At 41.6% G+C, this 16,177-nt stretch overlaps 3 protein-coding genes across 3 annotated transcripts; all 3 read left to right on the top strand.

Moving 5' to 3' along the window:
* The first annotated feature begins 389 nt into the window (after positions 1-389).
* Positions 390-6,541, top strand: LOC119269417 (methionine--tRNA ligase, cytoplasmic-like). The gene is made up of 12 exons (XM_037551246.1): positions 390-541; positions 1,947-2,027; positions 2,119-2,286; positions 2,436-2,501; positions 3,008-3,088; positions 3,435-3,551; positions 4,276-4,499; positions 4,586-4,676; positions 4,781-4,849; positions 5,272-5,363; positions 5,952-6,015; positions 6,250-6,541. Exons 1-12 carry the CDS (start codon positions 461-463, stop codon positions 6,352-6,354), a joined length of 1,239 nt encoding a protein of 412 aa, XP_037407143.1. The 5' UTR covers positions 390-460; the 3' UTR covers positions 6,355-6,541.
* Positions 6,542-7,617: 1,076 nt separating this feature from the next.
* LOC119269418 lies at positions 7,618-8,672 on the top strand. Its single transcript, XM_037551247.1, has 2 exons — positions 7,618-7,956; positions 8,064-8,672. The coding sequence occupies exons 1-2, from the start codon at positions 7,636-7,638 to the stop codon at positions 8,376-8,378; spliced, it is 636 nt and encodes a 211-aa protein (XP_037407144.1). The 5' UTR covers positions 7,618-7,635; the 3' UTR covers positions 8,379-8,672.
* A 1,517-nt stretch (positions 8,673-10,189) lies between these two features.
* Positions 10,190-15,588, top strand: LOC119269416 (protein FATTY ACID EXPORT 3, chloroplastic-like). Its single transcript, XM_037551245.1, has 7 exons — positions 10,190-10,606; positions 11,017-11,413; positions 11,604-11,774; positions 13,546-13,592; positions 13,693-13,730; positions 14,988-15,071; positions 15,225-15,588. The coding sequence occupies exons 1-6, from the start codon at positions 10,364-10,366 to the stop codon at positions 15,067-15,069; spliced, it is 978 nt and encodes a 325-aa protein (XP_037407142.1). The 5' UTR covers positions 10,190-10,363; the 3' UTR covers positions 15,070-15,071; positions 15,225-15,588.
* Positions 15,589-16,177: the final 589 nt, after the last annotated feature.

Raw genomic sequence — 16,177 nt, 5'->3', positions numbered from 1 at the left:
GAGACGGATTTAATGATGAAAACGGATTTTTGTTTTGATTTTTTAATTAGGAGATAAAACATTTTTAAGCCGAAAACAAAAAGATTTCTGCTGATGTCATCTGTTTTTACGTGGCAAAATGAGTGGTGATGAAAGTGTGTGGGTGATGTGTAAGATGCCACACGTGTGGGTGTTAGTTTTTCCAAAAAAAGAAAAAGCATTCACGTCCAGCTGTTGCTTTGCTATCCACACCGCTCGGTCATGTTACGTGCTGCTCCGGCCCATGCACGGTGCGCGCGTGGGCCATCATTTGGTAAGGCCCATGAGGATATTCTGAGCCCATAAAAATAAAGCGTCAGTACAGTCCAAATTTAACATAGGAAAAAGGGACCAGCGGCCCAAAATGACTAGACCCTAAACCATCCCTCTTCTCCACTTCCCCTATCACTCCTTTGTCCGTGGAAAAAAGCTCGACCTGCTAATGGCGGCGGCGGCGGCGGACTTCACGCAGAGCAAGCAGGCCATGTCGTACGCGCTCTGCAAGCACCTGAACCTCGATCCGGTTAGCCCCTCCATTCTTCCACTCTTAAAACCTTTGGGTTCTGATTTCTGTTGCTTCGGAGGCTCGGAGCGATAGTGTTCCGTGTTTGCTGTTTACTAGTCATGTGGGCGTGATTTTCATTCTTACAGGCGCGGGCTGAGATTTTTTAATTGCAGATTTGTGGGGCTCTGGGAATGGTTAGTTCACCGATAATTAAGTTTGCATAGTATCGTGGCTTAAATCTCATGTTGTTATTATGCTGCGTTGTGGAATTTAGGCATGGCGATTTTATACATGATTTGGTTGGGGAAAGTGAAGATATCTAAGTTACCGACAGTTAAATTGCTGGATCAGTTAGGGGCTGAATAATACCTGTTATATTATGAAGATTCTCCCGTTAGGGGTCCGTTTTGCTATCGAGATTGTTTTGCTGTGCAAAAATAATACGTTGCGGAATACATAATTTGTTAAATAAGTGAGTTGTCTAAATAAGTTCAGAATGTCAAGTTACTCGTATGTTTTGTGCAAGATAAAGAGGTAGAACTATATTTGGTCAAACATATGTTAATATGCAAGAGCTATAGACATCCAACATACATCTTTCGCGCTAAATATCCTGGTTAATATGGCTGCGTACTTCTCTCTGGTTACGGAGTAATTGTTATCAATCGGGTTGGAACAGAACATTCTTGTTCTTATGCTTGTTATACTAATCGCTGAAAGGTGCTTGTTTGATTGCCAAGAATGTGACAAGGAATTGAGTAGCCTAGTTAGATCATATTCTGTGGCTACCATCTGGCACATGGCTAGAACATACTGAGTTCAATAGTTTTGTTGCAAAGATGAAGCTTGAAACACTGGTCCTCCAATATTTTTGATACTTAGATGTAAAGAGGCCTTCACCACATGCAGCATATGCCCTTGCTCCTTGGCATAGTCTCTGTCATATATCTTAATTTTTATGGAGTAGTGTATTCTCTTGTTCAAAACATTTGCCTCATTTTTTTCTTCTGGTGGCTGGCCATGGTCTGATATGGCACTAATTGAGTAACTTAGGGATGACTTCTATTTTGGGTACCCCTGGTCCCTGGACCAACATGTGTAGTGCACAATGTGCAAACTTTGATGCGTACTATGTACCATGATCATTGTTTTTAAGGCGGTAAGGCGACCTAAGGCGAGCACCACCCGCTCTAGCGCCTAGGCGACGCCTAAGCGCCTAAGGCGGGCATAGTTGTAAGGCGCTGCCCGGGCGCCTTATCGCCTAAGCGTCCAAGGCAGGACGCCTTAAAACAATGACCGTGTTATCTTTCGTAATTTGCTACTTCTTATGAACAAATTTTGCCCTTCTCGCTCTTATCAAGCTTTATTTGCATGGAGTTTTATTGCTAGAAACAGTTGCTAATTTATCTGCTGAATATTACAGAATAGCATATCCAGTACACTTGTCAAGGAGAATGATATTGCGAGCCTATTCTCACATATCGTGACCTCACCGCAGGATGAGGTAACTGTTTTTGCATGTATGTGCAATGTTCATTAATTCTGTTCACTACTGCTTATGTACTCTTACACAATCTCCTTTTCTTCATTGGTAGGTCAAGAAGTGGGTTGAGTTCTCCAGCAATTTTGTTCTAACTGATGGAGAACAGCATGCATTACTTGGTAATTTGAATCAACATTTGTCCCAGATGTCGGTACTATTAGCTGGTTTCAAACCATCAGCGGCGGACATTATTGTGTTTGCAACCGTGCATGTTTTCATGGTATGTATGTTATAACTTTACCCATTTACATGAACACCGTCATATCTTCATTTGGGATGTATTTTTGTGGTCACTGTCTTACTACTCAATAGATATGCCTTTTCAGACATTTACTTCCCCAAGTTCTAATTGTACATTGCTTTTTTCAGTGTCATCTTAGTGACAGTGAGTTGCAGAAATATCCAAATATATTGCGGTGGATGGACTACATTCAGGTTTGAGATGGATCTTTTTTTTATAATGGCATCTATTTTTTGTCTTATCTTGTTCCTGTGGGCTGTACACACCATCTCTTCTAGAATCAAAGAATCAAATCCATATAGATTTGAGTTTCTTGCCAACACAGAACTAAATACATCTCCAATGTTTTCCGTCTCATTTCTTATCAGTCACTATGCCCATTCAATGATGTCATTTTAATCTCATATCTGAAATTACTGGACCAGATCTTGGAAATAGCCATGTTTTCAACTATCAATTTTATCTGATATTTGAAGCCTACCCAGCACACTTCCGTAAAACTGGCTTTTACACCTTTCGACACTAACTCATGGTTTATATTGTAATTTGTAGCTGGGCAGTTATTTTAGTATCATTTTATAACCATAGCTTTATGCTGGTGGGAGTCTCTTCTAAAAAATAAATACCAGATTGTTGTTAATATTATGCCCACATTGTCAGGCATTTATATCATCTCATGTGAATTTACTGCTTGATGCAGAATGTTGTTGATTTTGGTACGATGCTGCAAAAGATAAACTTGACCAAATCTATCTTCAACCCACCTGCACCTGCACCTTCTGTAAGTAATTTTTTGGTGATCTGGAAGTATTTTATGTTTTCCTTCTAAATTAATTTACTTCATACAAAACTGTATGGGAAATTATCCCTGTAGCATGCTGTTGCTAATTACTGTGTTACAAGATCAAATTTGTGCTTGATCTGCTAAATAAGTGCTTGTTTACATTTGTAGAATCTAACCAATACTATACTATTGTTAGTACTACTAAAGTGCGAAAACATTAATCTTCAGAGAATTGATAAATCACTGATACACTGTTTCTTTCAACTATCCTCAAAATGTCTATCAAAATGATTATGTTTAAATCATAAAAATAACCATACCATTTCTTAATTCTACTTGACAGCACCCAAAGAAAGCTGATAAAGGAGATGGTGAACCAAATTCCAAGAAAGCTGTTGCAGGACAGAAGGTTGCGGATAAGTCAGATGGAGCTGCTGACTCCAAAAAGGCTGCAGGGGAGGTACTGATCCACATTAGTTATTGATATTTCTGGACTGTTATTATTTGTAGAAGGCACTCGTGGTACATCGTGCTGTGAAGATTTGGCTGGAACTTTACCATTTTACTGCATTTCTGGCCTTAGTAATGCATGGTAAACTATAGGATATGTTTGGTTGATGCTATTGCTATATCATAGGCCTATTAATTTTTTCCAGCCATTGGCTGCCCAAAAGACCGGTCATACTATCAGACTACTTGACCCTTTGTTGACCAAAGTTTTGGCAAGATATTAATGGAAGGAGAGCAGGTTAGCTTTCATGGGCAGCCAATATTTTGGCAACTAAACAAGCAAGACCCAGAATATCATAGGCTGCCAAAATTTTGGTCGAGCAAATTTGGGCACCAAACTAAACATACCCTTTGTTCTGATTCATGTAGCCACTTGTGCAATACACCAGAGAACATGAAAGACTGTAAGTATTAAAATGTTTGGTTATGTACTCCCTCCGATCCATTAATAAGTGTCGTAGTTTTGAACTAACCTTAGTTCAAAACTGCAACACTTATCGGAGGGAGTACAACTTCTGCATAGCGGTGTTGATTTTCATGTTGTTGTTGTTGTTGTTGTTGTTTGTTGTGGTGTTGATTTTCATGTTTGTACACCATTATCAGAACCTATTTCTTGTACAATATGTCATTTTCTATTAGTTGGTGAGTTTCTTTGCTGTGTTGATTCTTGTCAGAATAAGATCCCTGGGGATAAGGCAAATCCTACTTCTGCCAAAAACAACAAACCTTCTGGGGATAAAAAGAAAGTCCAAGAGAAAACTGCCGGCAAAGCAACAGAGGCAGCTGCAGATAAAGCTCCACAGAAAAGTGCAGAAAAGGATTCTGAGTGCAGTGTTAGTATCCTGAATATACAGGTCGGCGTTATTCGCAAAGCATGGAAGCACCCATCAGCTGACAGGTACAATAAATTTCCAACACCTGTAAAAAGGTCCTCTGTTTATTTGTCAGTCTTCTTTCTGACATTCCAACTGGTTATCTTTGCAGTCTTCTGGTGGAGGAGATAGATTTGGGAGATGGCAATGTGCGTCAAGTTGTTAGTGGTCTTGCGAAGTTCTTCAGCCCAGATGAACTTGTTGTAAGTAGTCAACAGCAGCAATGAACTTGAATGATTCTTGTTCATTTTTCTCTCTTATACATGATTCTGTGTTCTGTTGTAAATATTTGCCCTTGCTTTTGAAGAATCGCCATGTTGTCTTGATCACGAATGTGAAGCCTGGGAAGCTGCGGGATGTAATGTCTGCTGGATTGGTATGCTCTGTTGCGTCCTATTGTAATTGTGTTCTATCCCTAAGCAAAGCTTCTTGAATTTTGGCTATTAATTTGTTTACCATCTTTCCCCAAAATACTACTGTGGTGAAACGCAAGCTCCAGGCAAGCCTTGCTGTGCACTGCTAACTCACTAGGCATGTGCATATTACTAGACCTCATACTGATAGACTCTAAAATCATCACTATAACTCATGGAAGAGAATGATAAACTATTTTGAAATGAACTTATGATGTGAAACCCTTACCATGTAGTTACAGTATCTGAAGTGGAACAATGATAAATTTATGATGTGAAACCCTTACCATTGTGTTTGTCTTTGACTTCTGATGTTGTCAACCCTCAGTCCAAACTGTAAACGAAATTTTGTTTTCGACATGTTCTAAATTAAACATATTACCAGGTCTTGTGTGCTTCAAATAAAGATCATACAGTCGTGGAGCCTTTGATTCCTCCGGAAGGAGCCAAGCTTGGAGAGCGCATTTCTTTTGCTGGGTAACATTCATATGTTGTAAATGACGAATTTATACAATTTATAAGGGGTCCCATTTTATAAAGGCGTGTTTGTGCACTTCTATAGAGCTTTTACTATGTTCGGTTTTCTTATCTGTATCCATAGCTATGACGTATCTGGTATGCCATTTAGTATGCAGTTCTGGACTTCTGGTGGTTGATATGTAAGCTGTTGCAAAATATGTTGGTCCGAATAACAATATTTGGAAGTGCAATTTGATATGTTAGGTAGTTTTTTAGTTTTAAGGAATATCTGCGCTTGTGGCCACCTGTGAAACAAAATGTTTTAGTTTTAACACTTATGTCAAATTTTGCTCAATTGTCTCCTTGCAGTTATTTGGTTCCTATTTGATCTGCATCTGTCTAGGGCACATCTAGATGTGCCCTAGTTATTGCACATCTAAGTGCTCAATCAAACTAGAAAGAAAAAGGAAAAAAAGACAAAAGAAAATGCTTGCACAAATCTTAGTGTAAAATCAATGATATAGGACTTAGATGTGCGATACTTATAGCACATCTAGATGTGCTTTAGCAAAACTGTTATGTTTTCTAATTTTCCAAATTTTCTAGGTTTGATGGGAAGCCAGAAGATGTTCTAAACCCAAAGAAGAAACAGTTGGACAAGATAACACCGGTAAGCATTTATCGATGCCCAATTTTGATGTTATCTCACTTATTTTTCACCTTATGGTGATCAAAGGTTGGCCATTCAGCATGATTTGAGTAAATGCGACTCAGTTTTGTCATTCCTTGGAGAACCTACCCTTCTATTGCCATCAAATATAGAAAGGCCTTCCTGAATTCTATTGCATAGTTACTCTGCATGCATTGAATGAATTAACAAATAACTTTTTATTATGTAATCCAGCATCTCCGTACCGACGAGAATGGAATTGCAACATTCCGAGGGGTACCATTCACTACATCAGCTGGTCCATGTAGATCCTCAGTTCCGAATGCGGATGTTAAGTGAGCAACTCGTTAAACATGCTGATTTCAAACATTGGTGTGCTACTAAAACAAATGGGATGTACCATTTTGTCGTAATGCCCATATTAAATGTTACTGAATGTTAACAGAGTTGTCAGTTCTTGACTTATAATATCCGAAAACAAATTTTGTTTTGTCTATGCGCAAAAAGGGGGAAATGGCCCTGATGATATTATTGCGCAAAAGGTGATCAACCGAGTGCACGGTCCTGTGCTGAGAATGGGTTTGCTCAGTTTTCTTAACCGTGGTTCCAGTTAACTATTATTGCTCTATAATTGTGCAACGGCATATCCACAATAAACCTGTAGCTGTTTAGAGACGACCAAGTGATCTGAAGCAGTTAAGTACTTACATCTTTCATTCGCAAAAAAAAAGTACTTGCATCTTTAGTAGAGCAAGCAATACCTTGCTTCGCTGGAGAGTTTGCATGAGGCCATGGGAATCGAGTTCCTCCTCTCTTTTTTGGCCCAATACTTATTCCTTTTGGAGCTCCTTTTGCCTGACCTGCATCTTGCCCCTCTCCGTGGCAAAGTATTGTTTGGAATCTGATCAAAATTTGCCCTTCTCGCACACAGGGGAATACATCGAGTCCTTGATTCCTAGGTTTTGGCCGCAACCGTCATACGAAGTTTAGCCTAGAAGCTGAATGTAGTTCAGTTGCGATCTTTTGCCATGTCCAAGCAACCAGCACTGGGCGTGCTTTGGTATGTCTTCTTTTGGTGTCATCAAGCAACCATCCATTTGCGCCCACGTTGGTTTTGCTCTTGACATGGTGCCTGCGCCACGTCTGGGAGAAAATATTCACATACGGTGCTTCCATGTGCTCGAAGAGCGGCGAACGCACGCAAATAGCAACCTCTGGCATCATTTTACTGGTTCCTACATCCAGAAGAACTGGAGCTGACCCTCATGACCTGAAAAATGTACCCTTCTTTGAGAAATCATGGTATCCATTCAAACGAACTCCACTTTACGAATATGTACATCGCTATATGCATCCATCGACTGAAGTACTCGGATGTATCATTTTGAATTGACCGGCACCATGGATGTGTTTGGAGCTACAAGCCTCCTCAGTGCCGCCACACTCTAGGTCTACGCCTCGTGTTGTCACACCTCAAAAGTCAAACATCATCGGCATGTGTCGTCGTCTCTGCTCTTATTTTTGTCTTTTGTGACTTCATCGTCGATCTATTTAACTATGTATGGCGTTTGTCTGGTGTGTCGCACTGAAGATGAAGATGTCACTGAGATCGGAGAGGAAATGTTTGAAGCGGGAGGTGGTGCTCGAAGGCCAATTCGCACGGCGAACTACACGGAGGTTGAGGATGTCCTCTTGGTCAAGGCTTGGTCGCAAGTGGGCTTGGATGCGGTCACCGGCACCGATCAAACCGGGAAACGTTATTGGCAACACATTGAGGACAAGTATTGTAAGATGAAACCCAAGATTGCCACATTGAGAGCTCGTTCTTACCGATCGCTTCAAGGCCGGTGGGAGTTGATGAAACCCGCTTGTGCTCGTTGGAGTGCGACTATGGATCAAGTGAGGGATCAACCCCCAAGTGGCTGTGTTGAGAGTGATTATGTGAGTACAAATATCATGCTTTATTTACTTGTTGGTTCATGCTTTATTTACTTGTTGGTTATGATTGGTTGTGATTTTCATATGCTTCCAATGATGATATGTCTTAGGAGAAATATGCCGACTTGAGGTACAAGGACATGGCCGGTTTCAAGGGCAAATCCTTCCCATTCATGCATTGTTGGGCATTGCTCCAACATCTTGACAAATGGAAATTGAGGGATCAAGAGAGTGCATCGAAAAAATCGGATATGCTAAAAATGGATGATAGTGATGAAGAAGGAAGAAACCATGACAAGCCCGGGGGAACCAAGAAGGCAAAAGAGAGGATGAAGATGGAAGCGGAGGCATCAAGTCAAAGGAGGCATTGGCGGCGAAGGCATTGGAGGCAAAGCTTATTATCACCGAGAGAAAGAAAGAGGTGAAACTTGCACAATTGGAAGTAAAGGCGAGAAGATGCCAAGCGCAAGGCCGACATGGAGGAGAGGATGATCAAGCTCAAGGAAGCAAAAGCATGGAAGGAGCTCATGGCTGAGGAGAAGGAGCACATGATGATGTCTAGAAAGGACATGGATGAAGAGCAATTGGCGTGGTGGAAGGAGTACAAGGAGAACATCACCGAGAGGAAGAGGCTACTGCATGGTGCTGGTGGTGGTGCGTTGTCTACTCTCCGAGGTGAGTCTCCGATGAGTGGTGGAGGCGATGGAGGTGTGGACAACTTCACCGGTGCTTCAAGTTGTTCGTATGTTTTATGTTTTGCAAATGATGTCTCCGATGACTATGTGATGATGATCATTTGCACGTTGTATATTTTGCTATGATGTCCATGGGATTTACTATGTGATGATGATGATTTACAAGTTTGTTTCATGTTTGTGATGATGATCATTTGCAAATTTGAAGTGATTTATGTTGCTGTCCAGTTTTGAGGGTTTGAAGGCCGGGGCGCAGATCAGTGTCCTCAAACCAACCCTCAAAACAGAATATTATGTTTTGAGGGTTGGTTTGAGGGCACTGATCTGCGCCAGGGATTTTTGGCCTTCAAAACAACATTTTCTCAGCCCTCAAACTGGTTTTGAAGGTTGAGTTTTCGAGAGCTCTATTAGACATGCTCTAACAATAGTACACCACACATTTGACTGTGCATTGGTATGCTCTATGTGGCTACACGTCTCATATGCCGCATGGTACTCTCCTCCCATGCACACCCGATATTGGTCAAATCGCCATTGTTTTTCGGTTGCTTCTCAGAGACTATAAAAAAAGTGCATGACTTCTATCGCTCACACTCACCGACAACTTAAGTGTCACACACAATAGATAGAAGATCATGTTGTGTCGTCGTTTTCTTCATTCTCTAGATCATCTTGTACATGACCTTTCTTGAAATCTAGCTCAGATTCCACTCTTTAGAAATCTAAGACCGGCGTTCAACTAGTTGACAAATACAGTATACCGTGGGCGACTCGTCGGCTGGGAAGCCTAACATTGGGTTGGCCTCAGGGGCCAGGAGTCTGGTGTTAGCCCTAGCCCATCGATCAATCCAGGGCCCGGCTTCAGGAAGAAACATGATCTTGGCGTGCAAGCCACGAAGCTCCCATGGCGAGGTCGGCTAGGGCCCTTGTAAAACCCTAGCTCTCGTCCCTTTTACAAGACCAGGCCAAGGGTAGGTCGACGCCATCTGCTCAATAGCTCATACATCCTCCCAGAGCCCTTACTCGAGTCCTCCCCTCTATGTATTAAAATGACATGATATAATCGATAAGGAACCCACCGAGACTCTGACGACATCTTCGATCACCTATCACAGATGGTTTTGACCATCTCTACCACATGCGGTTAGACTGTTCGATCTCGTGATCTGTATCACTGCATACATGTTTTGTTAATTATAGTTTGATTATCTACCGCTAACTTTACACTCCAGATTACACGTGCTCGATGCAAACACACAGCTATTCGGTAACTCTAACCGCACTCGCATTCCACACAAATTTGGGCACACATCCATGTACCAATACCATGTGTGAGATTTACAATCACCCCCTGGTTGAACATTGGATGGACGGCATGTCTCCTCGGATCTCAATCTCACTTCAGCACCCTGCTGCCTGCTTACGAAAGCCGAAAAGGAAAGAAAAGGAAAAGGAAACGAATCTGTAGCAAAATCCCCGCAGCGGTCAAGCACCACGCAAACGCAACGGAACCAAGCACAACAGCACCCGTCCCCCACCGATTCTCCAAAACAAAAGCCCCGAAGAAACCCCACCAAACTCCTCCATCCTCCGCCCCCATTTCCTTCGTGCCGTCCGCCTCCGCCGTCTCGTCTACGGTCTACCCCTCGCCACCCTCCCTCCCCTCTCCTCCCCTCTCCTCCCACCTCCCCGAGGACCGCAGCGCCCCACCTCCCATGGCGGCCTCTCTCCTCCACGCCGCCGCCTCCTCCCCGCTCGCGGGCCCCAACCCGGCCGCCCGCGCGGCCTTCCGCCCCCTCGCTTCCTCCCCATTCCTGCGCCTGGCGCGCTCCTCCCCCGACCGCCGTGCCCGACTGGACGCCTCGCTCCGGGCCCTCTCGGGCGGCGCTCGCCTCGCCGCTGGAGTGGCCGCCCCCCGTTCTCGCCGCTTCGTCGCCGCCCTCGCGGGGGAGGAACCGGTGAGTGCCCGCTCTCTCCGAGATCCTTCCCCTGTTTTTTCTGTTTCCGGTGGTGATGCCCTGTTTTGACTTCTGAGGCGTGTTCCTTCCGCCCCTGCCTATCTGATCTGCTAGGTTGTAGCTGGTCACCTCACCCGCATTTCTAACCCTTTATTTTATTTTCCTCTCGCGACGCACGGGCTGAAATAATCGCTGCGCGCCTTTACAATTTTCGCTCCGTGGAGTGCATTGAGGATAATGTGCGAGTATATTCTTTTCGTGTGCCGAATGGGAGATATTTGCAGCGGTGTTTCTGTTAGCGCATTGAGGTCTTTTGACGATGTTTCTGTGTGCTAAATACCGTATTCCTTGGCTGAACTGTGATGTCAAATTATGCTAAGTTTACAAGTTATTTTGTCTGCTGAATTCAGATGAGTTCAGAATTGGGTGATGACAAGGAAAAGGAAACAGAGAAGATTGAAATAGAGCCGGAGGAGGCCCAGGAGGTGTGGAGGGAAATGCTCAAGCAGTTCAAGGCCGAGGCCATCCGAATGCAGGCCCTGACAACGCAGGCATATGATGTCTACTCCAAGAGGGCGAGGGAGGTGCTGTTAGAGGCCTCGGAGAAGCTAAGGATCCAGGCAGATAAAGCACAAAAGGACCTGACCATCATCGCTGCAGAGGTTGGTGAGGAGGGGCAGGAATATCTACAGCTGGCAGCTAAGAACTCCCCAGATTCTATCAAGGATATCACCGAGACAATCAATGCAGTTGGCAACCTCAATGGACCATCAGAGTATAAGGATTATCATGTCGGCATTTCATTTGGTATGTAAAGGCATTATGTTGGTAGCATTTCTAGTTATCTAAGTTATACTCATGCTGCAAGTTGACGAACATGTGACTCATGCAGGAAATGGCTTTGTTAGATCATCAGTTATGTAGGCAGTTTGGTGCTGCCTTGCTATGTTAGGGCTGCAATTGAATAGTATTAATGGAACTGTATTACTTCTTGTAGGTACCTTTCTTACTGTAGGAGGTTTCCTTAACTTCATGCTAACTGGAAGCACATCTGCAATTCGCTTTGGTTTTGTCCTTGGGTTTGCACTGTTGGCTCTGGGTATCTCAAGTTTGAGATCACAAAGAGCAGGCGGTCGTCAGCCTCGTCTTCTGCTGAAAGGGCAAGCTGGTTAGTTCATTTCTTCTCACATTATTTTCCTTGCTTGATTTTATTTCCCCCTATTTCATGATTGAAGTGGCATTGGCATAGCTACTTCTGCCAGTACGTATTATGTGTATACTTATGTGACATGGTTTTAATGTTGGCAAAGTTAAGAAAAACAGAATGAAAGAAAAGAGAAGTAAAATAGGAGTACATTTGTTTGTGATGTATTGAGTTCAGAAGATTGCTCTTCAACTGATCTATTTGTTTTGTCTATCTAGGTGTTTTATGTTGTTGTGCTTATTTGCATTTGTTGAGTGAGATGATATGTATCAGTTTTTGTTATGCATACTATCAGACCCATCACAATTCTGCTGAGAGCAAATAGGTGACTGCTTCCAGCTATTAATTCTATGGGTATTGCAAAATAGCTTTGGACTTCCATGCGAATAGAAGAATATTTTCATCAGGCTTCTCATGTCCTCTATCTAAATTTGACAGCTTCCGATAAAATCCAATCAGATTAGTTAAAAGTAAATCAACAGGAATCCAGTATTCCAGCATGATATTGTTGCAACTATAACTCCTTTGATCCAAAGGAGATCCATGGGATTTTTTAAGGATTTGGATCCTTAGGATTTTTTTTCCTACGGTGGTCCTTTGATTCTCAGTATTGGAATCCTTAGGAATTTTTCCATAGGATTAATTTGTACTACATTTTAGAGGAAAATTTCCATCCACTCAAACCTCTTGGTAGAATTTCTTTGTTTTTTCTGTGCTATCAAACACTCTTCCATTCAAATTCCTGTAGTCTGCTAATCCTGTAGGATACAAGAGGGCATGGCACTCTATTCCTGCGTTTTTTCTATTCCTGCATTTTGCGAATACTGTGAATCAAAGAGGCCCTAAATATATCTGGATTTCAGTTTTTTTTTCTGTCGAAATGGATTTTAAGAATTGCTTTTGTTATTTCTGCAAACTTGACTGATCATTGTTGCTTATGCGTAAACAGTTAACTTTGATAATTGGTCCATGCAAAAAAGAAGATCTCACTACTTATTTTGACATTTTCCATAGTACAATAAAATTGTTTTTGCTGTCTACTGTAGCTGATGTTCAGTTCAGTAATGATAGTAAATATATTTGAAAGGCAAATACCAAATGAAACACAACCAAGTGTAAAGAAAGCCACATGTTTTTTTTTTCTGAAGTTGTCAAACAATGCTGTAAACATAGAGTAGGTGGTATCTTATGGCCACATGCAATTTTGGTGTTAAAATTGATCACTTCTGAAAGATCTGAAGAAAAGACAAATTCTGCATGTACAGTGGCTAGTGTTTTTCATGCAGATTTTTTTTTGATCTTGAGGATGTGATTCTGTTTGATCTTGATTTCTCTTTTTTTACATGACTATGGGTGCTGCGGCTATATCCACTATTATTTTGAGATTGTTTGGGAGTTTCCACACATAGCACACATCGAGTTTAGACTCAAGTTGAGTTCCATAACGCATACAAATATTGGACATATATTAATGATGGAATTTAGATTCAAGTTGAGCCTCCCAAGGTTTCAACTGTTCATATTGATAATGTAATGCATTTCTTGTATGATTCATATATCTGATTATTTATATTGACTTGTATTTGACCGTGTAACACTAGTGAGGCTCAATTTCTAGTTGCACATTGAGTAATAGTCTCAAGATGAAGTTATCAGTTGAGCTCTGATAAGTTATTGGTTTGTTATTCCTTTAATAACTTGCAAAATTCCAACATACTTGACTTGTGGCATGCAGCTATTGCAAGCGTTATCTTCTTCAAGGACTTGTCAGTTTTCTTCCGGGTAGGTTTCTAATTTGGCTCAAATTGTATTACTACTGTGATAGCTTCCACCTCCGCCTTTTAGCAATGCCAGGATTTAATTGAATTTTGTGCGTGTGCAGCATGGGTGGTTTCCAAATGTTTTCGCGGTCCTTCTCAGGTCAGTACACATTTAATCCTTGTACTTGCTAGGAATACTTTCATTCTAGAATCAGAAAAACATATAGTGATATATAAACAGTTATTGTCATGAACTACGTCGCTTCCTTTTATGTTCCTCTGCCTGTGCGTATATACCTGCAAGACTGCATAAAATGGCTTGTTCGCGTGGCTACAAGGGCTCTACACAGTATACAGTTTTTCCTTGGTGGATATTCTCACCTATTTGCAATTTTGCATTCAACCTTTCTGGCAACCTGTGCTCCGCAATAGACCACCTCTCATTTTTACTGTACTACCACTGTACCACATAGTTCTTTCCGAAACCATATTAATTGCCTCTGCTGCAATCCCTTGACAGGGCGACACTTCTCATTGATCTGTTAGAAATCCTCTTTTTTCCCTTCTTCTGTTAGTACCACCTCAGTAGTTTTATAGTGTTATACTTGTAAGGTGTGAACAAGAAGCTGATGATTACTAAAGAAACTGGTGAATACATCATTTTCATCTTTTTTCGCCCTTGACTCCTTGAGTTTGCCTACTACACTTTGAATGTGTCTTATAGTGCAAGACCTGCACAATTATCAACCCAAATGTGATGAATGTTTCCTTTAAACAGAAGGATGGAGCTAGTGGAAGTATCTATCACATAGTTGATGTCAAGCATTAGACACAAATTGCTGTCAAATAATACTAGTTGGATATGTACTAGCCCCCGTCAACTAAAAGTCTAAAATGTCTGGTAGCTCTAGTTCTTCCTCTAGTTCCCCCTAAAAACGTGTTAAGGGGTGAAGTTCCTTCCCTTAACTGTATGTTGTTAGGTAGAAATGTGACACCCTGCGGATAGGACGAGGGTGGGCGAGCTCCTCTAGTTCCCCAATTTTGGTATTTTGGACATTTACGCGCTCTTTAAAACACAATGACCCATAATTTCTATTCTGTTCTATTTGTTGAATCAAATAATGCTATGATACTATGGAAGTACTTTCTAGACAAATCAGCACATATGATTGCCCAATCTAAATATATTAAAACATAGAAGGTTGAAGTTTGACACCTATGTCCAAATAAATCAGCATTTTGTTAATTTGCAGGCGGTCTGATTTTTTTGGAGATTTTCTTTCAGCAATTAAGTTGGCTATTTGTGTACTTCATTTAGAGAACACTTTATGCTTGTTTGCAAAGGCCACTAGAGCTTTTTTGAGTTGGACCACGAAAAACATGCACAATATTTATATATTTTTTATTTGTGCTGCAGTGGAATGGTGGCGACCTTTTACATTCATCGCATTGTGACTGGTGGCCACAAAGGTAGCACCGAGAGCAGTTCAGATAACTAATGGTAACACCTCACTTGTTTCACCTAAAGATCCTTTTGTATAAACCAGTGTATGTTGTATAGTATATGCACTTGGATACTGAACTAGCTAAACCATATGTGCCTTAAATGATTGAACTAAATTGCTCTATATCTCACGGCACAACACTTCTCTAGGTTATACAACACACATGGATGAATCATATGGCCGCGGAAATTTGGGTTCTGAAGATTGATGGTGACCCTTCGCCTTAAGGTTTCCTTCTTTCATCAGCCTTCAACTCAGGCACACTCTGTGGTGTCTGAACTCTGAAGTGGCTCTATACAGTGATACCTGGACTCACAAGACTTGCCTCGCACACTCGCCCCTCACCTTTGTTCCTTTCCTCGTGTAATATAGATGCATAAGCAGAATAAGGAATGACCCTTGAAGGTCTCTAGTATGTATCAATCTGTTCATCATTCATGTTCTTTATTTATGCAACGTAGTTGTAACACATTGAATATCCAGTGAAATCCGAAAATCGGTTTGTCTCGCTCAGTGTGTTGCTGTTTGGCCTGAGGGTAACAGTTTGGCAGTGACAGCCACATGCTATCTTTTGTTGCTTAATGTTTGCTAGATTGTATTGTACTGTATTACCTCCGTTCTGGTATATTGGTCCTCTTCATATTTTGTGCCAAAATTTGACCATAAATTTAAGTTAAATTGACAAAATGTTAATGCATGTCATAAAAAATTATATCATTGGATTCATATCCGAACATAGTTTTTAATGATGCTATTTTTTATGACATGCATTAACATTTTATCAATTAAATCCATGGTCAAAATTTGGCCCAAAATACTAAGAGGACCAATAAACCAGGACGGAGTTAGTATTTACTTATTGCCGACTTTGTCAATTTGTTTAGAGGTAATAGCACCCGAGATCCACAAACTTGCACCGAATGTGATGTTTTAGTCCAAAACTTGCAAAATGTGACTGAGGACTCCACAAACTTGACACCCTATGTGATGTTTTGGTCCACTGTCATTCACAGCGTGACATGTGGCAGTCCAGAGGGTGGACCGGTCAGCTGTGGCAATTTTGCACAAAGGCCCCTGACGTTGAATCGAGTGAACGCCAGGG

The sequence above is a fragment of the Triticum dicoccoides genome, chromosome 3A (assembly GCF_002162155.2).
Source record: "Triticum dicoccoides isolate Atlit2015 ecotype Zavitan chromosome 3A, WEW_v2.0, whole genome shotgun sequence".
NCBI lineage: Eukaryota > Viridiplantae > Streptophyta > Magnoliopsida > Poales > Poaceae > Triticum > Triticum dicoccoides.
This window is presented reverse-complemented; position numbering and strand designations above follow the sequence as displayed.

What these genes read in the sequence shown, in the direction of transcription:
- LOC119269418 (XM_037551247.1), top strand. Translation starts at nt 7,636, where the DNA reads ATGTTTGAAGCGGGAGGTGGTGCTCGAAGGCCAATTCGCACGGCGAAC. An exon ending in GCTGTGTTGAGAGTGATTAT is followed by an intron (nt 7,957 to 8,063) that starts GTGAGTACAAAT and finishes GATATGTCTTAG; the next exon opens with GAGAAATATGCCGACTTGAG.
- LOC119269417 (XM_037551246.1), top strand. Translation starts at nt 461, where the DNA reads ATGGCGGCGGCGGCGGCGGACTTCACGCAGAGCAAGCAGGCCATGTCG. An exon ending in AGCACCTGAACCTCGATCCG is followed by an intron (nt 542 to 1,946) that starts GTTAGCCCCTCC and finishes TGAATATTACAG; the next exon opens with AATAGCATATCCAGTACACT. An exon ending in TCAGCCCAGATGAACTTGTT is followed by an intron (nt 4,677 to 4,780) that starts GTAAGTAGTCAA and finishes TTGCTTTTGAAG; the next exon opens with AATCGCCATGTTGTCTTGAT.
- LOC119269416 (XM_037551245.1), top strand. Translation starts at nt 10,364, where the DNA reads ATGGCGGCCTCTCTCCTCCACGCCGCCGCCTCCTCCCCGCTCGCGGGC. An exon ending in CCCTCGCGGGGGAGGAACCG is followed by an intron (nt 10,607 to 11,016) that starts GTGAGTGCCCGC and finishes TGCTGAATTCAG; the next exon opens with ATGAGTTCAGAATTGGGTGA. An exon ending in TCTGCTGAAAGGGCAAGCTG is followed by an intron (nt 11,775 to 13,545) that starts GTTAGTTCATTT and finishes TGTGGCATGCAG; the next exon opens with CTATTGCAAGCGTTATCTTC.